This window comes from Cnephaeus nilssonii (genome assembly GCF_951640355.1).
Source record: "Cnephaeus nilssonii genome assembly, chromosome: 10".
Taxonomy (NCBI): Eukaryota; Metazoa; Chordata; class Mammalia; order Chiroptera; family Vespertilionidae; genus Cnephaeus; species Cnephaeus nilssonii.
The window spans coordinates 21396344-21422278 of record NC_137081.1 but is presented as its reverse complement, the minus strand read 5'-3'; the positions used below and the strand labels follow the sequence as shown (position 1 = coordinate 21422278).

The 25935-nt window shown below is 49.2% G+C and overlaps 3 protein-coding genes across 5 annotated transcripts in view; 1 reads left to right on the top strand and 2 right to left on the bottom strand.

Annotated features, from left to right (window-relative positions):
- Positions 1–3: 3 nt before the first annotated feature.
- AAMP (angio associated migratory cell protein) lies at positions 4–4903 on the top strand. Its single transcript, XM_079782338.1, has 11 exons — positions 4–209; positions 641–796; positions 1486–1605; positions 2130–2269; positions 2522–2666; positions 2959–3042; positions 3158–3273; positions 3424–3527; positions 3679–3769; positions 3929–4083; positions 4520–4903. The coding sequence occupies exons 1-11, from the start codon at positions 89–91 to the stop codon at positions 4593–4595; spliced, it is 1308 nt and encodes a 435-aa protein (XP_079638464.1). The 5' UTR covers positions 4–88; the 3' UTR covers positions 4596–4903.
- A 252-nt stretch (positions 4904–5155) lies between these two features.
- GPBAR1 (G protein-coupled bile acid receptor 1) lies at positions 5156–10465 on the bottom strand. Of its 2 annotated transcripts, XM_079782340.1 has the most exons (3): positions 9931–10465; positions 8160–8953; positions 5156–6418 (listed from the first exon to the last, which is right to left on the bottom strand). In XM_079782340.1, coding segments are annotated over exons 2-3 (1038 nt in total). In that variant the 5' UTR covers positions 8162–8953; positions 9931–10465; the 3' UTR covers positions 5156–5382. The 2 variants fall into 2 exon arrangements, with proteins under 2 accessions (XP_079638466.1, XP_079638465.1); XM_079782339.1 differs by lacking the exon at positions 9931–10465 and having other exon boundaries at positions 8160–9225.
- Positions 10466–16464: 5999 nt separating this feature from the next.
- ARPC2 (actin related protein 2/3 complex subunit 2) overlaps positions 16465–25935 on the bottom strand; it is a 29338-nt gene continuing 19867 nt past the window's right edge. For both annotated transcript variants that reach the window (XM_079782630.1, XM_079782631.1), the window contains 4 exons: positions 21772–21898; positions 19923–20023; positions 19496–19596; positions 16465–16913 (listed from right to left, as the gene is read on the bottom strand). In XM_079782630.1, the coding sequence (XP_079638756.1) occupies positions 16889–16913; positions 19496–19596; positions 19923–20023; positions 21772–21898 (354 nt within the window). In that variant the 3' untranslated portion in view covers positions 16465–16888. The remainder of the gene's footprint in view (positions 16914–19495; positions 19597–19922; positions 20024–21771; positions 21899–25935) is intronic.

The following is a 25935-nucleotide window of genomic DNA, read 5'->3' as shown; positions in this document are numbered from 1 at the left end:
GAGGAGGGGCCCGAGTTCCGCGTCGTCGCGCAGCGCTGACTCTGGGAGGCGTTTGGGCCCTGAGAAGTGGATCGGCTGCTTTCGCCGCATGGAATCCGAATCGGAAAGCGGGGCTGCCGCTGACACCCCCCCACTGGAGACCCTAAGCTTCCATGGCGATGAAGAGATTATCGAGGTGGTAGAACTGGATCCCGGTCCGCCGGACCCGGGTGAGAATGGCCGGTCCTCAGGCCGTGGGGCAGGAGGCGCTCACCCCTGGCCTATGACCCCAGCTTCTCCCCCTCCCCTCTACGCCCTACCGGTCATTCCTACCGACTTTCTTCGCCCTTCCCCCTCCTCCCACCCCCACACTTAGTGCTCGGGCCTGGCCGGGTGGGGGTTCCCCTGACGCCTCCTCCGGCCCTTCCCCTCACACACCCCCTTCCCATCATCCCCTCGGTCCTCCTTTCCAGTCTCTGGCCAACGCCAGGTACGCAGCGTCTCCTGTCCTCGTCCCACACACCTTCTCGCTCCCGCTTCATCCCATTCGTCTGACCTCACTCACTCTCTTGCCACATGACCCACCCCAGCCCTCCCCACGCTTGTCTCTATCCCTCTTCCCGCCTGCTAAGCCCCATTTTTTGACACCTGACCAATGCAGATGATCTAGCCCAGGAGATGGAAGATGTGGACTTTGAGGAAGAGGAGGAAGAGGAAGAGGGCAACGAGGAGGGCTGGGTTCTGGAACCCCAGGAAGGGGTGGTTGGCAGCATGGAGGGCCCAGACGACAGCGAGGTCACCTTTGCACTGCACTCAGGTAGGTCTCTCAGGAGATCCATCATAAACTCAGGCCAGGAGGCCATTTGAGCATCGCATGTCGGCTGTGTACTGAGCCTTCTGAGGGAACTGCTGGCCCTGGTCTGGAGGAACTCCCAGGAAAGGGGGCAGTGTGATGGAATGGAGGAGAGCTTGGCTCCTGGAGTCAGCTGAGAAACCCGTGTTCAAATCTTACCTCTGCTCCTTACCAATTTATGATCTTTATTAGTCTCCCTGGGTCTTAGTTTTCTTTTAAAACGTTACTTTGGTGTAAGTTACATTGAGCATGTTTTATATAATCCTCAAATGTTAGCTCTTAATAAGGAACCAGTAGCACGATGTTCTCCTCCCTCTGTTTGTACCCAGCCTGGTGGCCTCCCATGCTGAGAGCTGTAAGCCCTGCACATATACTTTCCTGTTGTCCATGGCATCAGGGTGGGGTGGTGAAGGGTGCAGCATCGTAAGGGGGAATCTGCTCTGGAGAAGGATTTGGAGCTTGGCAAGCTTGGGGAGGGGTTTCTCCAACTATCTGATGCTTGAAACTTAGACAGAACTTGGATGCATCTTTCTTTTCCAGGAGGAAAGACATGCTTCTTTGGGTGGAAGGGGGTGGGCTTCCTGCCGGTCCTGAAGGACAGAACCCTAGGTGGGAGCCCCATCCCCTTACTTGTGAACTATCTCTTGGGACAGCATCTGTGTTTTGTGTGAGCCTGGACCCCAAGACCAACACATTGGCGGTGACAGGGGGTGAAGATGACAAAGCCTTCGTATGGAGGCTCAGCGATGGGGAGCTGCTCTTTGAGTGTGCAGGTGAGGGGGCCCAGCTGAGGTCGTGTCCCTTTGGAAGTCTTCCGGGGCTAGCCTGCAACAGTTGTGCATCTAACAGCCATTTATTGACCCCCATTTTGCCAGGTCTATGCTGGGCCTGAGGACTCTGGAGAGGAATAGCATAGTCTGTTGTGGATATAGGGGAGGGAGGCACTACTTGGGCAAGGGAGTCTGGGAAAGGCTTGAGAGGAGGAGACACAGGCTGATGTAGGGGTATTTGGGAAGTGGGAAGGGTGTGGGCATTCCAGGCAGAGGTGCAGAATGGACAGAAGGTAAGACCTAGGCCTAGGCTACATGTGGTTGAGTGGAGGGCCAGCATTGTCTTCCTTGGGGAGACCTGGGTGTGTTGATTCCTGAAACTACAATGAATTTGGTCACCTATTCTGCTGGGATCCACTTTTTTCTCTCTCTCAGCTGGTCCTTTCAGGAGGCCAGATACCTAGGTCATGTGCCCCCAAGCACTAGGTGTCCTGATGTTCTCTTTCTGGTTGTTTTTTTTTTTGAAGGCCATAAGGACTCTGTGACTTGTGCGGGTTTCAGCCATGACTCTACCCTAGTGGCTACAGGGGACATGAGTGGCCTCTTGAAAGTGTGGCAGGTGGACACCAAGGAGGAGGTCTGGTCCTTTGAAGCAGGAGACCTGGAGGTGATTAGAGTGGATTCAACTCAGGGGCCTTGGTTGGTAGTGGGTGAGAGCTTGGGGCTTCGGCTCCATCTTTACCAGACCAAGCCATCGCCAAGCCAGTGCACTCTGAAGGTACAGCAAGAATATCTGTGCCTGTTACCTAGACTGTCCTCCCTGGCTCAGAAGCAGAGGCAGCTTGGTGGGGCTCAGAAGACAGGTTCCTAGGTGGGATGGGGTGATGGGCCTCCCTGCTGACTCTTCCTCCCTGTCCAGTGGATGGAGTGGCACCCTCGGGCACCTATCCTACTGGCGGGCACTGCTGATGGCAACACATGGATGTGGAAAGTCCCCAATGGTGACTGCAAGACCTTCCAGGGTCCCAACTGCCCAGCCACCTGTGGTCGAGTCCTCCCTGATGGTGAGATAAGCTCCCCCGAGTGTCCTTTCTTGAGTGCAGAGAGGTTGGTCGCAAGGTTCAGCCCGCACTCTGAGCCTGTTCTCAGGAGCACTGACCTCATAGGCCCCAGAGCAGACAGCTCCCTCTTTTCCACCCTGAACTGAGTCTCCTCTGCTGGGTCCTGGGTAGTGTTTGCTCCCTCACTTTCTTGTCTCCCTCTCTTGGCTCCCGCCCATACCCCCAATTCCCTCTTTGGGTGTGTCTGAGTGTGTGGTCTGTCCTTCTCTCTTCATCTGTACTTCTGGCCCTTTAGGAAAGAGAGCTGTGGTCGGCTATGAAGATGGCACCATCAGGATTTGGGACCTGAAGCAGGGAAACCCTATCCATGTACTAAAAGGTATCAGAGTTGGGGGCAGTGTTAGCCTCGGCCTTTGTGGGGGAGGGGCTAAGACCTGGAACAGGACTCAGAGGGGACAGGGTGAAGTCTGACTTACTCCTTTGCTCCATCCTAGGGACTGAGGGTCACCAGGGCCCTCTGACCTGTGTCGCCACCAACCAGGATGGCAGCCTGATCCTAACTGGCTCTGTGGATTGCCAGGCCAAGTTGGTCAGTGCCACCACCGGCAAGGTGAGTGGAACTGAAGCCTTGCTGTGAAGCCTTCCGCTCTTCTCCCCTCCCTTTCTTATCCTTCACTCAACCTCCCTCCTCTCCTCCTTCCTTCTCTATTAGAGGACCGTGTTTCTAGGACCTTCTCTGATACTTTCCTCTGGCTCATAGGTGGTGGGTGTTTTCAGGCCTGAGTCTGTGGCCTCCCAGCCCAACCTGGGAGAAGGGGAGGAGAGCGAGTCCAACTCAGTGGAATCCTTGGGCTTCTGCAGTGTGTGAGTGTGAGCTAAGGCTTTGGCCTGGAGGCCGCCTGGAGATGAGAGGGACTGAGCTTGGGGAGGGGCCTGGGAGGGGAGACCAGGAAGGAACGAAGGGCACGTGGGCCCAGGTCCCTCTGTGAGCTTTGTGGTGCTCCCCTCTACCCAGGATGCCTCTGGCAGCTGTTGGCTACCTGGATGGGACCTTGGCCATCTATGACCTGTCTACGCAGACCCTCAGGCACCAATGTCAGCACCAGGTACAGGCACCCGTGGGGAGGCCCAGGCCTCTGTCAGCATCCACCCCAGACCTGGCTCCTGCTTGGTCCTGTCTATGGCCCATGTTCCCACCCTCCCTCCCTGAGATGCCTCCTCGCTCTCCTCCTCTCACGTCCACCTTGCCTCTTGCACCCGTGCAGTCAGGCATCGTGCAGCTGCTGTGGGAGGCGGGCACCGCCGTGGTTTACACTTGCAGTCTGGATGGCATCGTGCGCCTCTGGGACGCTCGGACTGGCCGCCTGCTGACTGACTACCGGGGCCACACGGCTGAGATCCTGGACTTTGCCCTCAGCAAGTAAGTGAATTGGGCAAGGGCTGGGGTTTCTGTATTTGGAAGGCGGGGATAGCATGTGGAGGGCCACAGGGACCTGTGGGTATAGGAGGGTCTTCCTGAGGAAGCTGGGACCCAAGATCTGGTTATGGCTTTCGAGGCAGGAGTGCTGGGAAGCCCGAGGGAGTTGCTGCTTCTGGTCGACAGTGACTTGCTGGGTCTCATGTCAGTCCCGGGGCTGAGGGGCTGGGACCGCTTCCCCCATGTTGTGGTTCCTCTCATTTCCTCGCTGACTGCTGGCTTTATATGTGTTCATTCGACACGGGTGTGTCAGCTTGGTGCTAGGCACCAAGGGCATAGAATTGATGTGCTCGAGAGGGCCACCGGGGGGCCCCTGGGTCATGGGCTTGAGCCAGCCCCAAGGCCCCCATCCCTATGAGCCTGTTCTTTCTGTCCACAGAGATGCCTCCCTGGTGGTGACCACATCAGGAGACCACAAAGCAAAAGTATTTTGTGTCCAGAGACCTGACCGCTAGTGGCTGCAGCCTCTGCTTTGTGTCTGGTGTTGAGGAGGTGAAGGGAGACCCCTCACCAGCAGAGGCAGGAGGGTATGAAGGAAGAGGATGGGAGGGGCCTTGGACTACTTTCCAACCCCTTCACACTGACTTGCCCCCTCTGTCCCTTTCTTCTCTTAAGAGACCCACCCTTCACCCCTCAGGCCCCTCCTCCTCCCCCAGACCTGGGGGATCTCTCAGAGGGAGGTTGAGACCTCTTTCTTTTTCGCTTTCATTTGTGGGTGTGAGTCATGGGGTGCCTATTTGTATGTGGGGAGTAGGTGTTTGAGGTGCCTGTTCTTTCCCTTCCCAAGTCTCTGGGGGTGGAAAGGAGGAAGAGAGAGATTAGTTACAGATTTTAAAAATGTAAATAAAATATACTTCCCAGAGACAATGTCTGTGGATTTTGTGGTGGCTGGACCTGAGGAAGAACGGGTGAGGGGCATACCAGGGTGAGGCCCCACATGTGCTGGACTCTCAGTACTCAGCTCGCCCTTCCTGCCGGTGGTGCAGTCTCACCTACAATTGCTGCTCTCTCCAGAGTTGGAATCTCCCTTGATTCCATTATTTTAGGTTCTTTCCACAGCTATTCTACCTGCCTCTCCCCTTCTGTGATATGGAATGAGATACCAATAAACTCGGCCAGAGGAGCTTTATTCCACCAATAAAAAAGGGCAGGGTCTCTGATCCAGGGGTGTGCAGACAAGTGGAGACAGGCATGGCTGAGATGGATGGACGATTCTCGTAGGAGTGAGCAGAGGCCCTGCCCCTAGTTCAAGTCCAGGTCCATGCTGCTTTGGCTACTGGTGCAGTAGGCAGTGCCGGGGCCAGGGCTGCTCCGTGAGGCTCTTGCCCGCAGCACCCGGCGCCACCTTCGGGCAGCTGCCCTCCAGGGAGCTGTGTAGCGCTGATCACTCAGCCCCATGGCCACAGGCACGGCCGCTGCACTGGCACTGCCCAGTGAAACAAGGGACAACAGAGTTCCAGGCCCCAGCGGTGGGCGCTGCTCATAGGCCAGCACCGAGAGGAGCAGGGTGGCCACGTAGGGTCCCCAGCACAGCCCAAAGAGCAGTGTGGCTCCAGCCTGTGCCCTCGCTTGCCTCCAGGTAAGGGCCCGGGCCAGGGCCGAGGGCACCCCGCGGCACACTGCCCGTTCCTGCCGGCGGATGTCCTGTAGCTGGCGATGGGCCGTGAACAGCACACGGGCAGAGAGAAGGGCTGCAGCACCCACGGCAGGCAGCAGCAGCCCATAGACTTCGAGGTAGAGGTAGGGGGCTGGGAAGACAGCCTGGGAGCTGCAGTTGGCACCAGGGGCCCAGTGGTTCCACCCCAGAGCGGGCAGGCTGCTGAAGAGCAGGGGGCCAGCCCAGGTGAGGAGCAGGGCCAGCCGAGCGCTCCCAGGGGCTCGGAGAGGCCGCAGCACTGCCATGTAGCGCTCCCCGTGCACCAGCAGCAGGTTGGCGAGCAGGGAGAGGAAGGAGAAGTTGGGAGCTAAGTGGAGGAAGAGACAGGACCAGTAGCCTCGGCGGCTCTGGCGCCACAGGCCTGGCAGTGTGGGCAGTGCCAGCCCTGTGAGCAGCCCAGCGAGCAGCAGGCTCAGGAAGAAGCAGCCAGCAGGCAGGCTGCGCAGGCGGCGGTCCCCGGCAATGCCCAGGGCCAGGAGCAGGTTGGCCACGACGATGAGGCTTGCCAGGACCAGGGAGAGCCCAAAGGCTCCCATGGGAACAGCGCCGGGCACCTCCCTGGTGCTGTTGGGTGTCATCTTGGGTCTGGGGACGGAAAATCTGGAGCAACGGCCGACATGCCTGGACAGGAGATGGGGTGGCCAGAGTTAGGGTGGGGCTGCGGGTCACTGTCCTCTCGGGAATACATATTAATCTAGAGGTTGTAGCCCAATGGACTGTAGGCTGTATACACATTTTTTCAATTAATGGCCAATTAAAATTTCTATTTCTGGCTTCTCTTAAGCCGGTTTGGCTCAGTGGATAGAGTGGTCAGCCTGGGGACTGAAGGGTCCCAGGTTTGATGCCGGCCAAAGGCACATGCCTGGGTTGCGGGCTTGATCCCCAGTAGGGGGGCGTGCAGGAGGCAGCCGATCAATGGTTCTCACCATTGATGTTTCTATCTCTACCCCTCTCCCTTCCTCTCTAAAATCAATAAAAAAATATTTTTTAAAAAAAGCAAGAAATAAGTTGTGGCAACACCCATGTCCTGTATGCTAGTGACCAGCTGGAGTGGGGACCTCCCCACAGGCCACTTCACCCATTTCTGTTATCTGCTTGGCCCCCTTGGGCAGCTGTGCTTATGCCTGCTTAGACTGAAAGATGGACCCACCCAGCCCCAAAGCAATCCCTGCCTCCACTGGCAAGGCCTCTAAATTAGCCAAAAGGGAAGACGGGGTGTGGCTGGTGTAGTGGTCAGCCAAAGCTGACAGCCTCCTCCAGGCTAGGGCCAGGTGCTAGGAGTGGGTGCTCAGGTGAAGGAGAGGGGTCCCTGTCTTCAGATGCTCGAAGCCTGGTTGGCACCAGAGCATTAGGATTGGGGTGGGGGCAGGAGTGAGGCAGAGAGGGATCACTGAGCATTAGAGTTAGTGGCGAGGTCAGGGCAATGGTGGCAGTAAGTGGGATGTCCTGTCCCTTGCACCACCATCCCCATATGCCCTGTGGCCAGTTGGTTACAGATGAGTGAGCAGCCTCTGGATAGGACTTCCAGCCCATAAACTTGACTCATCTGCACCACTAGCAACAGGTCCCTTCCTGGGAACTGGAGGAGAGAGAGGAGTTGCTGGGGGTAGAAGTGAGTGGGTGGGGGGAGGGGGGAGGATTGGCAGTGAATGTGGAGATGCCAGCAGCAAGGAGGACACTTCCCACACCCTGAGGCTGAAGCTGACCCCCAGGAGAGGGGAGAGGAGCTGCTGGGCAGGGCTGGCCTCTGCAGCTGGCTCTGTCCCTGTCCTTTCCTTTACCTGGCTCCTTGTTCTCAGCCTGCCAGCACCCCGGCCCCATGCCACATCAGGGAACGGGGAGGGGTCCTGGACCCTGTGGGAACGCCTGCTCCTGTCCCCGGGAGCAGCTGCTGTTGCTACGATTAAAGTCAATAAGGAAAGGATTCCTACTACCCCCTCCCCACAGCCACCCTGACTCAGGAGAAGCTGAGGCCCCCACTCAGGGCCTCCAAGCTGCTGCACCCCTCCCCCTGCCCCTCCCCCGTTTTCTCTTCCTCAATCTTCTCTTTGCCCCCAACTCAGGACATCTTTTCTTCTCAGCAGCCCTCCAGTTTCTGTTCCCCTTTGTCCCTGCATGTCAACTTTATTAAACCCCACAAGACCTCAGGGTACCTTACTTCCAATCTAGCCTCTGGATCCTGGGCTGGAGCTCCAGCCCTTCTGAGTGAGTCCCCTACCCCACCTCCACCAGAGCGGCCAGAAGAGAAGGGCCAGCCCCAGGAGCGATTTCCCAGTGGTGTGTGACCCTGCTGGCTCTGGTGGCAATGGCTTCTTCAGGATTGGGGCTGAGGGCTGGGGTGGGGAGGGGCGTAGCGACTCACATGGCAGTTGGAGACTGGTGCTCGTCAGCCTGGGCTGTCCTGTGTCAGGGAACGGCTGCAGCTGGCCCTGCAGGGCCTCTGGAGATGTCTGATGTCCCGGCCGGGGAGAACATGGTGCCTCCACTCTGGGATAGCAGGGCCCCAGGCTCGTGGCAGCCCAGGCTCTGCTCTTGCCTGGGTTCTGGAGGGATGGAACTGTGGCCACGGGCTTAGCCTAGCCCCGCCTCTGAGGGTGGGACCTGGCACACCCTGGCTTTAGCAAGTGGGAGGCCTTCCTCCTCTCCTGCTGGACCCAATCTTCCCCTTTCCAGCTACTGGCCGTAGCTTGTCACTTAGGGGGCAGATCCTCTCTCAGGTCACTCAGTTTGGAGACCCCCTCCCCTGATACTGCCTAGCTGATCTGAGAAATGCATTCCAGTTAGTGAATAATTTCCTTCTATCCCTCCCCAGTTTCTGCCCCAGCTAATACATTTACATTTTATGAGCTTTATACTGGAGTGGCCAGCCAGCTGCATATTGAGCTCCATAATCCTACCTGTCTGCCAAAGGGGAGTATGTGTGTGTGTGTGTGTGTAATGGTGGCAGTAGGGGGGTGAAGGTTGAGGATCTTCACTGCCTCCCATCTTATTGCCTGATAGACCTTTCAGATTATAAAGCCAGTCTTGCCTTCTAGAATCTGGAGTCATTTTTCGTTTTCCTCAGCTACTTTGTGAGTCAAGTTGTGGGCTACAAGCTACAAGTAGCTCTTGGGGTGTGATATTGGGCAAGCTACCTCTGGGCTCCAATTTTCCCACCTGTAAAATGGGGAAGAAAGAAAGCTACTCTTAGGGTTGTTGTGGAAAATGTTATGGGATAACATATGTAACTAATTAGATCCCAGTGCCTGACACTTAATGGGGGAAGCCACTCTTAGGGTTGTTGTGGAAAATGTTATGGGCCTATACAAGAAGCAACCAATGAATGCATATATAAGTGGAACAACAAATCAATGTTTCTCTCTCTCTCCTCCTTCCTCGATGAATAAGAGGCACAAGCCAGTGTTAGAATCAGAAAGCCTGGCTTTGGATCTCGGAATCCTGGCTGAGATCTTTTTCTTTTTTTAAAAATATATTTTATTGATTTTTTTACAGAGAGGAAGGGAGAGAGATAGAGAGTTAGAAACATCGATGAGAGAGAAACATCGATCAGCTGCCTCCTGCACACCCCCTACTGGGGATGTGCCTGCAACCAAGGTACATGCCCTCGACCGGAATCGAACCTGGGACCCTTCAGTCCGCAGGCTGACGCTCTATCCACTGAGCCAAACCGGTTTCGGCGAGACCCTATTTTTTTAGCTGTATAAATTTGGGCAAGTAACTAAAGTTCTCTTGCCTCAGTTTCCTCATCTGCAAAATGGGGCTCATATTGTACTCACCCATTGCAACTAAATGAAATATGTGATAAAAACTTAGATCAGTGCTTGGCACATAAGCACTGAATAAAAGGTAGCAGTTATTAACATTATTAGGATTTCTGCCCTTCTCTGCATGTCCCTTCCCTCCAGCCAATCCTCCCCTCTAAGAAAGAACTCCCCTGAGAAAGGCAGATTGCCTATGAAAAGCAAGAGGCCAGTGAGGCTTTTGCTCCACAGGAAAACTAAGGAAACTAGGTACAGTCATGTGTCACTTAATGACAGGGATATGTTCTGAAAAATGGGTTGTTAGCCAATCTCGTCGTCCTGGAAATATAGAATTTACTTACACAAACCTATATGGTATAGCCTACTACTCACCAAGGGTTAGTACAGCCTATAGCTCTGTAGGGGAGGAAAAATAATTTTCCCTCTACCCTTCTGGACTCTTGGCTGTGACATCCCTGTAATAAGAGACAGATTAACAAGAGAAAACAATTTCATAACATGCATACTTGGGAGCTAGGAGCTACCCAGGGAATCTGAGTAACTCACCAAAATGCCTGAAGTCATCACATTAAATACCATCTTTAGCTTAAGACAAAGGATGTTGGGAGTGGGGGGGAAAGGGCAGTAAACAAGGGGTAAGGTTGTTATGCAAATTTCAGTCAAGGTCTTCTACACTGATAAGACTTTCTAGAGATAAGGTACTTCCCCCTCTTCCTGGTACAGTGAGGGAGACTCCCTTACAAATGGAGAGGTCCCTACAAGCACAAATATCTTTTACAAAGAGTAACTTCTACTTGGTTTTCAGAGCTTCTTCCAAGTCATAGGGTTTCTTAAAATTAACCAGCCTAAAATAATCCTTATGCTAAAGAGACATATTTGCGAGTGACAAATTCTGTTCCCTTACAGCTCTCAGGCTACAAACCAGAACAGCTTGTCACTGTTCTGGATACTGTAGGCACTTGTAACACAATGGTATTTGTGTAATGCATTTTGCTACATGACTAGATGATAGGAATCTTACATCTGCATAATCTTTTAAAAAATATTTTTTAGTTCTAGCCGGTTTGGGTCAGTGGATAGAGCATGGGCCTGCGGACTGAAGGGTCCCGGGTTCAACTCCAGTCAAGGGCACATGCCTGGGTTGTGGGATTGGTCTGATGTGCAGGAGGCAGCCGATCATTGATTAGCTCTCATCATTGATGTTTCTATCTCTCCCTTCCTCTCTGAAATCAATTAAAAAAAAAAAAAATATATATATATATATATATATATATATTAGAGGCCCAGTGCATGAAATTCATGCACTCAGGGGAAGAGGGGTCCCTCAGCCCGGCCTGCGCCCTCTTGCAGTCTGGGAGCCCTAATGGGATGTCATGTGGAGTGGGCCTAAGCTGGCAGTCGGACATCCTTAGCACTGCTGCAGAGGTGGGAGAGGCTCCCACCATCGCTGCTGTGCTCGCCAGCCGTGAGCCCGGTTTCTGGCTGAGCGGTGCTCCCCCCGTGGGAGCGCACTGATCACCAAGGGGCAGCTCCTGCGTTGAGCGTCTGTCCCCTGGTGGTCAGTGTGCATCATAGCAACCGGTCATTCTGCCATTTGTTTGATTTGCATATTAGCCTTTTATTATATAGGATTTAACCTTTTGTACTCGGATGTCGAGTGTGACTCGACACGGTTAGCATTAGAATAAAGGAATCAAGAAAAAAGCAAGCGAGTGCAAAGGGTTGAAATTTGTTTTAATTGATTTCAGAGAGGAAGGGGGAGGGAGAGATAGAAACATCAATGATGAGTGTCTGTCCTCTCCTCTGCATGCCATTGGCCCCCAGATGTGTGTATATATGTGGGGGTGGGGGTGGGGGGCAGCACTGAGGGGTTGAGTAGCAAACTTTGATTTATGGTTTGAATTCCTTGGTCAAGTAAATTAGGCAATGCCAGCAGCTGTGGGTTTGTCCTTGGAGAAAATGTTAAGATGGAGAGGACATTCTGGAGGGCTTTGCTGGAGAAATAAAAGCTACCTTTTCTGTCTTCTCTGGAGCCCTTTATTCTCATAACTGTGTTCCTGTTGGTGCAAACGCGGAAAGATAAGATGTTGCATTCACCTGCTTGGAGCCAATGCAGGTCCTGGCCCCTTTCAAATTCATCCCACATTTAACTTTAAGGATTTGAAACATGCAGTGATAGGTTACATAGTTCAGTTTTATATCCTATTGGATTAAGTTTTTTGTTTTGTTTGAAAATAGTTATGATAGTCTTTTGGGGAAGAATCCAGTATTACCTAAAATTATTGGCAGTTAAATGTAAAATGTATTTTAAATGGGAAGTTTTTAGAATGTTGAAAAAAGAGTGATGAGTAAATGTCTAGGCCAAGATTATTTCAATAAACCTTTCAGAAACCTTAAAAAATAAAAAAAGAAATATCAACGATGAAAGAGAATCATTGATTGGCTGCCTCCTGCATGCCCCACACAGGGGATTGAGCCCGCAACCCAGGCAAGTGAGCGCCGCCAGTCAGGCTACATCTGCATAATCTTATGGGACCACCGTCCTATATGCAGTTCTTCAAAGACCAAATGTCTGTTTTAGAAAAGTATGTTTTTATTGATGTCAGAGAGAGGGAGGAGGAGGAGGAGAAATACCCTGACTAGGGATTGAACACCAGCAACCCTTCAGTGCATGCGGGGCATGGGATGACACTCAACCAACTGAGCCACACCAGCCAGGGTCAAACGTCTTTAAGACATGCATGACTGTATAGTGAGAGGAAGTCCAAGTTCAGGGTTAGAAAGGCCAGAAGTGTTGTGCCCCCATTTCTACATCGTATCCAGTGTGGCTTTGGGGTGAGGGAGAGAAGCCAGTTATACTCCCTTAAGACCTGAAATGGAAGGGAACAGGCTAAAACTGCAGCAAGAAAGCTGGAGGTAAGACATTAGGAAACACTTCCTCGCCCAAGAGCACAAGTGGATGAAGCAAGGGGACTCTGGGGTTCTCTGGGGGAGACCAGGGTTGAAGGGCTGGAGGCACAGCTGTCAGGGGTCCTGGAGAGCCAGGACTTACGTTGGGACAGTGGGTAGAGGAAAGCATCTAGCCTCAAACCCATCCTCAAGGGAGCCAGTGGGTGGGGGACACTGGGTTCCAACAGATGGTCCTCAGCCCCATGCTATCTGTCGGGCAGAAGTCAGAGGCTCTGGGAGAGTTCATCCTGGAGTCTGGACAGAAGTGGGTGTGGGGCCCCTCGGATATTGGACTGCCAGGAATAAACAGACCTCCTTCTGTTCCCAGCTCTGGCCTCCTCCCTGAGGGATCCAGGATGTCTGTGTTTTTTCTTGCTGCTCTGTCTAAACACTGTGTGTGGGATGACGTGTGAAGGGGTACAGCTTAGGCGGTGGGAACTGGGAAGCCTGGGTTCTATCCCCTGCTCCCTCGCCATTTCTTCCTTACTGGATCATCCAGTTCCTCTCTGCTCCCCCACAATTCCTGGGACTGACTCATCTGCCTTTTCTCCTTTGCCCAAAGGAGTCCTAGTGCAGGCAGCTTGCAGATGCTCCATTCAGCTGACTCTGCAGGCTCTACCACCCCAGCCACACCCAGTTCTCCTTTCCTCAGGTAAAGTCTGCATCATGGTACCCAACCCAGACTCTAGCAGGGAACGCTCTGGGCCTCCTTGGCTCATTCCATTCTCTTGGATATATGATTTTTGCTGATCCTCCTTGACTGTTCAACCATTTACTAACTCTTGGGAGTCTCTGAAAGGTTTGGGGCACAATCGTGTGACTGAAATGGCCAGGATCCTGGCTTCAGGAAGCCCTAAGTCAGCTATACAGCAGAACCCCTGGCCTGTTAGGGTTAAACAGCCAGATTCTCTACGTCTCCCCAGGAGCCAAAGGAAACTGCACTGCTTTCATCTATTTCCAAAGGGAGAAGTATTGCTTGAACTCAAATAGCACCCCCCACCCCAGTAGACCCAGGCTTGGATCTTAGGCCTCTGTAGCTTTTGGGATGAGTGTCTATCATTCCAACTTTGAATGAGACCAAAGGGGAATGAAATGGCAACTGCTAAGTACCACCTCTGATGCAGCAGCTAGCACTACTTCCTTTTCCTGGTTTCAACTTCCTGTCCTTTAACCCCACCCCTCCACTTCCTATTAGTCTTATTGCCTTTTCTGCCAAGCTCCTAGATCTTAAATATATTTTTATTGATTTCCGAGAGGGAGAAGGAGATAGAAACATCAATGATGAGAATCATTGATCAGCTGCCTCCTGCACACCTCACACTGGGGATTGAGCCTGCAATCCAGGAATGTGCCCTGACCCAGAGTTTAACTGTGACCTCCTGATTTATATATAGGTTAATGCTCAACCACTGAGCCACACTGGTCAGGCCCAAGCTCCTAGTTCTTAGCATACACAGGTCCCACTTTACCCAGGCATGGAGAGTCCCACCAACACTCTCCCCATCTCCCATTGCACCCAAGCAGAGAAAAATACCAACTCTCTTGGGAAGGACCTTGGCTTATGTTGGACTTTGCTTCCTTAGCAGTCCTGCCACTTCTGATCCCCTTGAATGTATAAGAATGGAACTTAATATTTATTAGATGGCATTATCAAGAATAATTATAGGCACTGTAATTGCCTATGTGATATCCAGTTATCTTCAAAAGCTGACCCTCATCTTGAGGCCTCCTTCCTCCCATTGTCCACAGGAACTTGGCTGAAGTTAGTGTGCCTTTGTCCACAAAGGGAGGGTCTTTCTACACTAATACCAAGTATGTCCGGACACAGGTGAAGACAAAGGAGCAAGTCTGGAGAGTCTTCACCCGCATGGACTTTTATAAGACACTGCCTTGGGATCTACTGCTGTAAAAAATATGTAACGCCTTGTTTTTTCCCTAACTCTGTATTTTCTAAGCAACCTTGGCTTTACCATCTATAGACTGTATAGGTTTCAGATTCTCAGAAATCTGATCTCCACTATTGGCTAAGAGAACAAGTGAATTCCAACTTATTATGGAACTGTGCTCTAAACCCAGCAGGAAAGCAAAAACTGCTCCTAGTCAAAATTACCCTTGAAAACCCCTACTAGCTATTAAGGGGTGCTATTTCAGTTCAAGCAATACTTTTCCCTTTGGAAATTGATAAAAGCACTGCAGTTGGTTCCTGGAGAGATGCGGAGAATCTGACTGTTTAACCCTAACAAGACCAGGGGTATAGAATACATACATACATGTCACCATCACCCAATATATCTAATTTAGCCAGGCTTTCCAGCTAACATGAGTAGGTGACAAGGGGCTATGTCCCAGGAAAATGCTGGGCAGATTTCAAGTGGGATACTCTTCCCACTGGAGGCCACAGGGTCAGCACAAGCAAGGGGACAGGACTCTCCAGTGTACATGTTTGTTGGGACCAGCACATAACTCCCTGACTGCATCCCGAGCTAAGGACCCATTTAAATGAAGTCAAATGAAGTCTAGGTGACTAAATGGCTTTCAAACTTTTTGACTATGAGCTACAATAAAACATTTTCCAATCCAGTCAAGATATGCATATATACCTTAACCTTTTGCACTCGGATGTCAAGTGTGACTCGACACGGTTAGCATCGGTAGCAGGAATCGAGAAAAAAGCAAGCGAGTGTAAAGGGTTAAAACACATTTCAAAATTGGTACTTACCCTTAATAGGTGTGATGCACTGATTGATCTAGTCTGTACTATTGTTTTTAAAAAATGCTGACAAATTTAAAAATGACAAAGCTACACATGTGATAAAAATGCATAGAAGTAACAAAAATGAGTGCATGTAAAACTGGTACAATTTGAGTGATGCCAGGACTGTAACCACATCAGTTTCCTGGCTATGATACTAGTTATGCAAGATGTTACCAGGGGTGAAAGGTACACAGGATCTCTGTATTACTTCTTACAATTGTATGTGAGATATAATTATCTCAAGATAGTACAGGAAATAAAAATGCTGGTTGTGATTCAGTCAAGAAATTTCGTGATTCATGAGCCTCAACCCAGCTTGAGCATTAGATGGAGACAAATTAAAATGGAAAGGAGCACGGATGGCATGGCTCAGTAGTTGAGCGTCGGATCTATGAACCAGGAGGTCACGGTTTGATTCCAGGTCAGGGCACATGCCCCAGTTGCGGGCTTGATCCCCAGTGTGGGGCCTACAGGAGGCAACTGATCAATGATTCTCTCTCATCATTGATTTTTCCTTTCTCTCTCTCGCTCCTTCTCCCTTCCTCTCTAAAAAATCAATAAAAATTTATTTTCTAAAAACAGGGAAAGGAGATAGAAACCAGTAGGATGGCCCTCAGACCACTTTAGGTGCTCCTAAAATTCTCCTGATAGTTCTTTAACCAAACAAACTTTCTGAACTAAGTTTATTTTAGGGATCAGAGTCCTGCTAAGGGACAGCATACTTTGCTAGGCTCTGTATGTACTATTTGCTAGGCAAGAATCTCCCCAAGTGAGTTTTTTTGGAGTGCCAGTCTCTTGGACTGTTATGTGAGAAAGAAAAATGTGGCCACTTCGTTTGCATCAGATCCACACCTAAATACCTACCAATGTCCTGCAGAATCACACACTTCCTGGAATACACTGGGGAAATGCTATACATTATTCATATAAAAGAATAATCCAGAACACACTTTAATGTGCCTATCACTGTCCTGGGAGTTTCTTGGCTACAGCCAGACAGACTTAGTAACAGAGCTTTAGAGCAAACTTATTCAAGTTTACTCAGAAATGCCAGCCAAGAGCTCACTAGCTAGCCATTCTCTCTAAGGGGAGGCTGAGGGGCTCTGGAGCCTGAGGTTTTCCCGTTCAGGTCTGCAGGTTCCTCGTCCTCCATCTCGCCTCTCTTTTGGACTCACAGTCTAGAAACCCAGCAAATTCTCATGTAAGATAGAAAGATTTTCTTTATTAATGACCCCAACCGTATTTCTTTAGATACAGGAGTTTTGAACTCAAATACTCAGGAGAAAACAAGTTAAGATTGCATTATCCTGCAACTCATTACCAGTAATATATTGCAAAGCAAAAGAGCTTGGAAGGAGGGTGGAAGGGAAGGGGAGTGAGGGCGGGAAGATAAAGAAAAGGAATTAAGTTGATCAAGTGGATTTTTTTTTTTTAATTCTTGGGAACTATCAAGTCCTTGCAAGCACAGCTCGTTTCTGCAGATTATTTTCCAACGTGTACAAAATGGAACCTAAATGGAGAATCCCTTGAGAACCTGAAGAGGTGCAACATTAAAAGCTACGATTATCCAGTAGCAAGTGTTCCAGCCTTCAGTTGCCAGCAGCTTCCTCTTCCTGTTCCCAAGAGTTAGCGGGATGAAAACGTCTTCCCCCTTTAAAAGCAGAGAATAAGTGTAAAGGCTAGTTTCAGGCTCACCTTACCTTCCACCCACACTCCTGAACTAGGGATGGGATCCCAAAGAGACACTAAGCACGAGGTGGAAAGGTTCCACCAGCTCTTTCGTTCTATTGAATACTTTCAGGTACCAGGAAATACCTGCGCTAAGTCCATGAGGACATTCAACGTCCTCAGTAGAAAGGAAAATCATTTGTCCACAGTTTCTGGATGGCCTAGATCTACTTGTATTTCAGAGTGGGCTCAAGCCTTTTCCTGGTAGAGATCAGGCTCCTCCTACACAGCTTATAGCTTTTTGGGCAGCAAATGGCAATCCCATTTTAAATCTTTCACCATGGAGGCAGAATGATCAAAGAAGTAACCCCCAATTACACTTTTGGTTACAGAATACCTGCCTGGCTAGGCTTCTGAGTCGTGTTCTACCCACTATTCCCCCACAAGGGTAGCTTTGAGAATAGGCGGGTTCTCAATGACAGAGAGTAGTATTTGCTAAAGCAGCCTGGAAGCAAGAGCTGAGAACTATGGGAATTTTTTCCTGCCCTGAATGTCTCACCCACCCCCAAAGGAAACCATCCCACCTCCAATAAAAAGTTCATGAGCCTTTGATTCTGGCAGAGCACTGTAAGTGCTAACGGTTGGCTTCTGATCCGGGGCCATTTCTTGCAGCAGGCCTGCCACCCTATTACATGCTGTTCATGGTTCTGCAGGCCCCTTCTGCTCTATTGTACCAGGAAGTGTGTGTGTGGGTGTCCTGGCTTCTCCTGCCCAGCTGAACCAGTTAACTCCTGCCTACCCTTAGTAACATAATCTGGTTTTGGGGATGGCTGCAGGTGTCTGCCTCCCCCTTCTTTCTGGGGCCCATCTCTGCCAAAGAGAGGTTTCGGGACAGAAAAAGGCAAAGCTGCTCTTTGTAAGTCCCAAGGAGGAGGTTTATGGGCAATTTATTAATTTCAATGACTCATCCTTTCCCAGTTCCCCTATCAGGATAGAGTTGTTCTATCCTGCCCCTCAGACAACTGCACTCACTTTGCAGCGACTCCCAGGAGCACCTGTTGGCTGTGTAGCAGGGTGAAGGAGGCGTGGGGGAAGACACTGGGCAGCGGCTGCCTAGTGGGCTCATCTCCTGAATGGACAAGCAGGCAGCCCTGTAACTCCCTGTGATGCCCTGTGTTTGGTGTGTGACAGGCTGGCCAGGTCAGGCTTCCTTCTGCTGTCCCTAGCTGCTTGTTCACCTCCTGGGCTCTACCAAACTGCCTTCTCTCCCCTGAGCTCTGAAAGTGGCACAAAATGGGTTGCCTCACACTCAGGGTCACCAAAGTGGTGCCTGGTGAGAAAAGCATTCCTGTGGAAAGTGAGCAGAGAAAGAAGGGGAGGTTGTAAACTCCAGGATGGAGGCAAGGTTCTGGAGGGGCAGAAAGAACATGTGTGTCTCAGCATTTACACCTGCTTCTGTCTGCCCCCATTCGCCGCCCCGTTTTAAGATAGGCCAGAAGCTGCAGAAGGAATCATGCTGCCATTTTGTTGCCAGAGTACCTGGGCATCTCTCTAAGCAGAGGATCTAGTTACAGGCTGAACAGCACTCGGGGCTCTGGGCAGAGCTACTCCAGAGAAAGGCCTTTGGTACTAATTTCCTAATGAGACTGGGAAGTCTCCAAAGCCTTTGCCTGAAGAAGCCAGGGGCGACTTTAACTGCTATCTGGTGTTTCAGAGGTTGAAAACCCTCTGCTCAGGCACATTAAGAGCCAGATACTCCTCTCATCCAGTCAAGTGGCAGCAGAAACTAACTAGCCAGAGGAGAGAGCTTGAAGCTTTAAGCATACCACACCCACCAAAGGTTATCTGCAAGAGTACTGGGTGTTGGCAAATACACCAGCTGTGAGGGGCACGGGGGGAAAGTGTGGGAGGGAGGCTTAGGTCCCCTCAATACTGTAATTCAATGGGCACAAAAGACAGTAAATAAGTACCTATTACCTTATTTTAAGAACAGGATTGCCTAAACTTCACCAGCAAGGGAACCAAGGCCTGGCCCTTTGCACAAAGACCTAAATCTCCAGGCTCTAGATCAAGAGGCCTCTCCTGTACACACTCACCATTTCCATCCCTGATAAAGGCAACCTCTTCTCCATGCAAAATGCCTGCTGAGGAGCAGACCAGGAAAAAGAACACTGGTGTGTGTTTCCAGGCCCATTTACTCAAGCAAATGTTGTTAAAGTAAATTGCTCCTTCTCCAGGAAGACCTTGAGAAGGACAACACTGACCTCAACTCAGGCCCAGAGAGAACACAGCCTACCTGGGTAAAAAGGTCCCGTTGTGTTCTAGCTGCCATTCTTCTAGCTCACAAACATGTGGGAATAAGGAAACACAGCCCCGCCCATTCAGAAATGAAAACCTGTTCACCCCACCTTTAGTCTGTCTGGTAGCTGAGGCCCAACTCTGCTGCCTCACATATGGATAGCTACTGCCCAGATACCCGAAGGGCCAGGCTACCAACACCCACTATTTCCTGCTTAGTGAGCTCAGGAGAGGAAGGTGGTCTTGTTGTGGGCTCGCCCTACTCACGTGATTGTTTTCATTTCTTTCTTCTCGGCATCTGGGCGTGCACGGTTCAGCACCTTGAGGAAGTCGGATGTTTTTGCCCGCATACGTGTGTGAATATAGGCCTGGGGGCAAACACATCGAGTACTGAAGCAGAGTCCCATACTAGAAAGACAGCTTTGCTTTCACTAGAAGTTATCAGGAAGGTTTGGAAACATCCCCTGGATTGACACAGGGCTTTGCAGGGAAGCAGGAGACATAGATTCATCTCTCTGCTAGGGGGAGTGGTGGTGGGGGAGAGATGCATCAAAAACCGTGATTTCCTGACCTCTAGAACCATCTACTTAGAGTTCACAGCAACAACCTGGACTACAGGATGACTTTTTGTTATCAGCTCTAGTGGAGAGAATGACCGAGGGCACAGGAGCTGAGATGTTGTGGCTCCTCTCACCTTAGAGCACTTGATGTGGTAGTGCAGGTAGTCCCGGAACGTGTGGATCAGGTTGATGGTATTGTCTCGAGCGCTGGCATTGGTGTGGCGAGGGAACAGCACTGGGGGGCACAAACAAAGGGTCAACATATAACACCAATGCCAAAGGGCAGGAAGACCAGTAACCCACCGTCAGCTCCCATCTCCTGCTTAAGTATCATCCACTCGTTTCATGCCCAGGCTGTCAGGGTTTCCTCCTTGAGACCAGGAAGGGATAAATACCTTAACTAGGGCAGGTGCCAGTGAGTGCAGGTGAGGACACTCAGAAAAAGGAGGCGATCATGGCAGAAAACAGAGCTCCCCAAGGAAAGGGCGTGGCCCTGGCATTCATCCCAGTTCCGGATTCTGTGGCTGTGCACTCCCAAAATAATAAAACCTGGCCTGCCACATGCCTCTGCAGCTCAGCAATCTCTTTGAAAGGTGATACTACTATCTACTAACTTTGGAGAAAATACTTTACCTTAAGAAATCAGGATTAGGCCCCAGCTGGTTTGGCTCAGTGGTAGAGCATTAGCCTGCGGACTGAAGGGTCCCAGGTTAGATTCCAGCCAGGGGCACATGCCCGGGTGGCAGGCTCGATCCCCAGTAGGGGGTGTGCAGGAGGCAACCGATCAATGATTCTCTCTCATCATTGATGTTTCTATCTCTCTCTCCCTCTCCCTTCCTCTCTGAAATCAATAAAAAAATGTATTAAAAAGAAAGAAATCAGGATTAGGAAACCAAGCCTCCCTGTACTATGTCCTTGGTGCTGAAGTAGAGTAAACCTTAAGATAAACTAGATTCAGACAAGACCCTGTATTCCTGTGGTGAAAACCAAACATTATGGTATAAACAATAAGGACTTGAACTCTCTTGATGAGGACAGGCAGGAGGGACTGCTTTGGATGGAGGCTGAGAAAAGCGGCTCCCATGGCACTGACCACCTGAAGACCTGTGCAGGCACTCAGCCCTCTGCACCTACACCCCCGCCCCTGCCCCCTTTGGCTTCTTGAATCCTCTCTATTTCCCGCACCTACTCTACTCAGTGGTTTCACCATCAGCAAAATCCTAAGTATGAAGTTTTGCTGAAATGAAAAGGAATGTGCCCCGAAAAGAAGTGACCACCAGGATAGGGTAACTACACTGTACAGAACCTAAGATGCTCATGGCTGGAAGTTTACCATCAGTTTATGTACCATAGAGACATATGTTTCCAATTAAACTGTGATATGCTATGAACTGTAGCTGCATCCTGACCTCATGAAAAGAAAAAATGTGTAGCTTAGATGTAAGGAAATAGGGTAAATCCACTCACCCCATTTAGCACTGAGGTGAATTAATGAAAACTTCATGAAAGGGGACATTTTAGGGCATGAGGTACAGTGTGTGTACACACCGTTATTCCAAACTGTCAGCTCGAACAATGAGCCAAGCCAGATCACTAGGCAGAAGCAGCTGTAAGATGGGAAGACCTGAATTCCTTCAGTGGAAAAAGTGGAATAAGTGAATCATGGTTGGAGCTTCAGCCTAATTCCAAGAAAACCAAGAAATGCCAAATGACAGAGAACTCCCAACAGCTGCTCAGCAATGCTTTACTCCCAACACTTGACATTAGAGGCTACGCCCCACCTTAGGATTTAAAACAAGAAAACGGAGAGATGACTACTGTACATGACCTGTAATTAGTGTCTTGTGACACTCCCACTTACAGCATTGGTATGCCTACTTTTGCCCCCTCCCCCTAACATTTAACAAAGGTCTGTCCAGGGCAGGCAGTCTGTAGTCTGAACGCATCAAAGGCACACAAACATGGTGACCTCACCCTGCTTACCGAAGGTAATGTAGCCAATGTTGTCACCCACAGCAGCATCGGTGTCTTTCAGCTCCAGAGGAGGTTCCCTGTGGCTAAAGAGGACCTGTGGGGCCGTGTGGCTGGCTCTGCGTCCTTCTTTGAACTCCTGCCAGGACAAAGCAAAGAGAATCTGGTGTAAGATAAATAGCAACTTATGTTACGGGTTTTGCTCTGTGGGGTGTGACCTTTCAGCTCTCGGGACCAGTAGATGACTAAAACTCAACTATACCTAATGTGAAATATTACAAGTGCTGGTGCTAACAACGCACTTCAGATTCAAAAAGTAGAAATCAGAATGTACTTATGTTCAATATTCAAAATGTGATGAAAACCATTGTTAATCTTCTTCCGTTTCTCTTGTTTTAGAATATCATAGGTGATAGAATCATATCTGAGATTAAACAGATGACAAACTGCAAAGCACTGGGAGAACCAGATTAAATTTAAGGTAAGGGCTACTACTTAATAGTTTTGTTGATTCAATGTGAAGGAGGTGATACTTTTCAGGAAATCTTTAAAATTTCTGGATGAATGGAACCCAAGCTTAAACTTGGTTAAGACTTCAAGAGGAAGTCTCAACTCCTTTTATCTTTGCATATAAATCCTGATGAGCAGACTGATTTTTTTATCACTCCCCTCACCCTCATCTCCACGTCTTTCAGTCTCATGAATACCACATTTTCTCTGAGCTCCGGGTGTTAACACAAGTCTTGTTTCACTGAAATATCTTAGATCCTGTTACTATTTAGAATTCATCAATGAGAACTTTAGATGAAATTTAAGCTCTTCATGGGGCAGAAGACAACGCAGTTAAAGAAGCTGAGTTGTCTTAGTGTTCACTGAGACAAGGAGACCGTGTGACATGAGAAATGAAAACCTAATGTTTAATTCTGGCTCTTGAATGGCCCTGGACTAAATAAACAGCCACCATGCTGCATAAGAGCTCATCACCTTTAACAAAACGAGCCCACCCATCCTTATCAAACTACAGCAAAATGACTGAGGATAAGACAATCAGCCACACCATCCCTGTTCAAATCTCCAAGTCTCAAGCTTTTCCAATCCATACATTCCTGTGTAAACAGATAAGTGATACAAGGCATCCCTGTCTCAACCCAGATCTGTAAGAACTGAACTAGATCTTCCAGCAATGCCAGTAAGACCAGATGATCCAAAGTCACTGAGTGATGGCAGAAGGATGGAACCAAGGGCTTAACCAAGACCTGAGTTTTATGAGCACTAAAAGCATGTTTAAACAGCCGCTCTTCTACTACGCTCACATATGACCTCTTTTATAATGCCATCTAGAACAGCCTGGGGCAGCTGGCTGCTCTCTCCGTGGGTTTCCCATGTCTTTTCTACAAACCTCTACTATGACACTGCACTATTTATTAATGCAGCTGGCTTCCCTACCAGGTTGTGAGTTCCTCAAGCCAAGGATTCTGTTTTATTCCTCTAGCTATTCCTTTGTCCTTCAAAGAGGCTGCCTAACACATGGATTGCTGAATGAAAGAAAGCACTTCTACCCTAGCTGACTTAAATTCTACAGGAAGGAACAGAAACCATGTTTCCATTTGGAGGTAAGAATAATACACATTGATCAGGAAGCTCCCAGCAAATTAACGGCAAAGGAAGGATAACACTTGTTATCCTTCTAATGTCTACTCTGGGATCTCAGTTGGTGGAAAATAAATCAACACAGCTGCGTTAGGTTACTCCCTTTTGAATTTTGTTCTCCAAAAGAAAACTATTTGGAGAGGCTGAAAAGAAGTTACGATCATTCAAAATGGAAATTCCTAAAGCAAAACTCTAGAGCATTGATGGGCAACCTTTTGAGCTTGGTGTGTCAAACTTCGCCAAAAAACTGAGCATAACTCGGGTAGTGTGTCACTTTGAGGAAAAAACATTATTTCGCAAATGTTTCATCCTCAGGAGCAGCAAATGTTTCATCCTCGGCATGCGGCCGCCTCATCGGCCGCGTGTCATCAGAAATGGCTCCGCGTGTCAGTGCTGACACGCGTGTCATAGGTTCGCCATCACTGCTCTAGAGATTGCCCATCTCTAGAAAACACCTTTCATTATGCAAAGGGGCTGGGAGGTTTTCTAACTTCTATTGGTTTTACTCTTCAGCCTTAGGGGAGAAAACAAAACAGATAATAACCATCTGCCAGCATTTTCTTGTGTTTAGTAAGTTTCTCGAAGGCTCCAATTCACTTATACATGTGGCATTCACATCCAGATGGGGTATTTATAAATCTGAGGTGACATTACTATTTCATTAGTTCTGCATATAGAAAATAATACATTTAAGACTTACTTCTCCTTTAGAAATGTCATGTCTTTCTCTTTGGTTCTCTCTCTTAACACTTAAAAATCAACCCACCAACCACCCAAATAGTTTCTTTCCTTAGTGTCTTTGTTACATATGTATCAGCAATACTATCTCTTTTTTCTCCCTCCAGGTAGGAGGTCTTGAGCATCACAATACTATTTTTCTTTTCTATCACAGCACAATTTATTACAGAAGTTCAGAATAAATCCAAGTATCTACAGAAATTTAGTATATGATATAGGTAGCATCTTAAATCAGTAGTATAAACATGGGCTTTTAGATTATTGCTATTGGGACCAGTGGGTAGCCATGGATGGCTGGATGGGTCCATCTTTTATGTTACAGACCAGGAGAAACTCCAAGTAGATCGTAAAAAGATTTATGTGTAAAATAAAACTAAAAATTCTAGAAAAATAATACAGGTCAATTTTTTTTTCTTTAAATAAATATATTTCAGAGAGGAAGAAAGAGGGAGAGATAGAAACATTAACAATGAGAGAGAATCATCGATCAGTTGCCTCCTGCACGCTTCCTACTGGAGATCAAACCTGCAACCCAGGCACGTGCCCCGACCCGGAATTGAACCGTGACCTCCTGGCTCACAGGCTCAACCACTGAGCCATGTCAGCCGGGCTAGGTCAATTTCTTTATAATCTTGAAGTAGGAAAGGAGTTTCTATGACTCAAAATCAAGAAAGCCATAAAGGACAAGATTGATCAATTTAACCCTTTGCACTCGCTTGCTTTTTTCTCGGTTCCTTTATTCTAATGCTAACTGTGTGGAGTCACACTCGACATCCGAGTGCAAAAGGTTAATTATGTGTAAATGAACTACTTCTGCATGGGGGAATAAAAAGACCACAAAACCTAATGACAAACTAGAGGGGAAAATTGCAACTCTTATCACAGACAAATGGCTAATCTCCCTACTATATAAAGAAATAGAGAAGATCAATAACCCAACTGAAAAATGGGTAAAGAACATAAAGACACCTCACAAGTAAAGAAAAACAAAAACCTTAAACATAAGAGAAGATGTTTTGACCTTGCTCATAATGGAACATAGATACCATTTAAAATCCATCAGATTGAAAGAAATCCAAGTCTGACAACACATTCTGGGGAAATGGGCATGTTAAAATGGATGGAAGGGAAAATGGTACACCTTCTGTGGAGGAGAGCTTGGCAATATCTATCAAAATTACTGACTTTGGCCCTAGTCAGTTTTGCTCAGTGGATAGAGCGTTGGCCCAAGGACTGAAGGGTCCCAGGTTTGATTCTGGTCAAGGGCATGTACCTCTGTTGCATGCCTGATCCCTGGCCCTGTTCAGGGCCCTGTGTGGGAGGCAACCAATCAATGTTTTAATCTCTGTCTCTTCCTCTCTCTTTAACTCTCTCTAAAAATCAATGGAAAAAGTATCCTCGAGGATTAACAAAACAAACAAAAAAATTGACTTTGTTCCCAGGTCAGGAAAATATCCTATATATTATTATATAACTAGAAGCCCAGTGCATGAAATCGTGCAGCCCCACCCACCCGCGCCAGTCTTTGGTCATTACGGCGTTAGGGCCACAGGACTTTTATAAAATAGATAAAAGCCTAATATGCAAATTGTCCCCTTGACCAGGAGTTCGACCACTCACTATGACGTGCGCTGAACACCAGGGGGTGGCGCAGAACATGGCGGGTGTCAGCGATATGGTGCTGGCAGTGGAGGCACTGCCGGCCCCAATAGGCCCTGTCGATGGAGCAGGTGAGCGGGCAGCACCAAGCCAAGGCGGGTGTGAGCAGGGCTCCCAGGCACTGAGGGA

Bases quoted from the DNA above. Each gene is read 5' to 3' on its own strand.
- AAMP (XM_079782338.1), top strand. From the start codon at position 89: ATGGAATCCGAATCGGAAAGCGGGGCTGCCGCTGACACCCCCCCACTG. The intron at 3,274-3,423 runs GTGAGTGGAACT...TCTGGCTCATAG, and splicing joins TCAGTGCCACCACCGGCAAG to GTGGTGGGTGTTTTCAGGCC. The intron at 3,770-3,928 runs GTACAGGCACCC...GCACCCGTGCAG, and splicing joins GGCACCAATGTCAGCACCAG to TCAGGCATCGTGCAGCTGCT.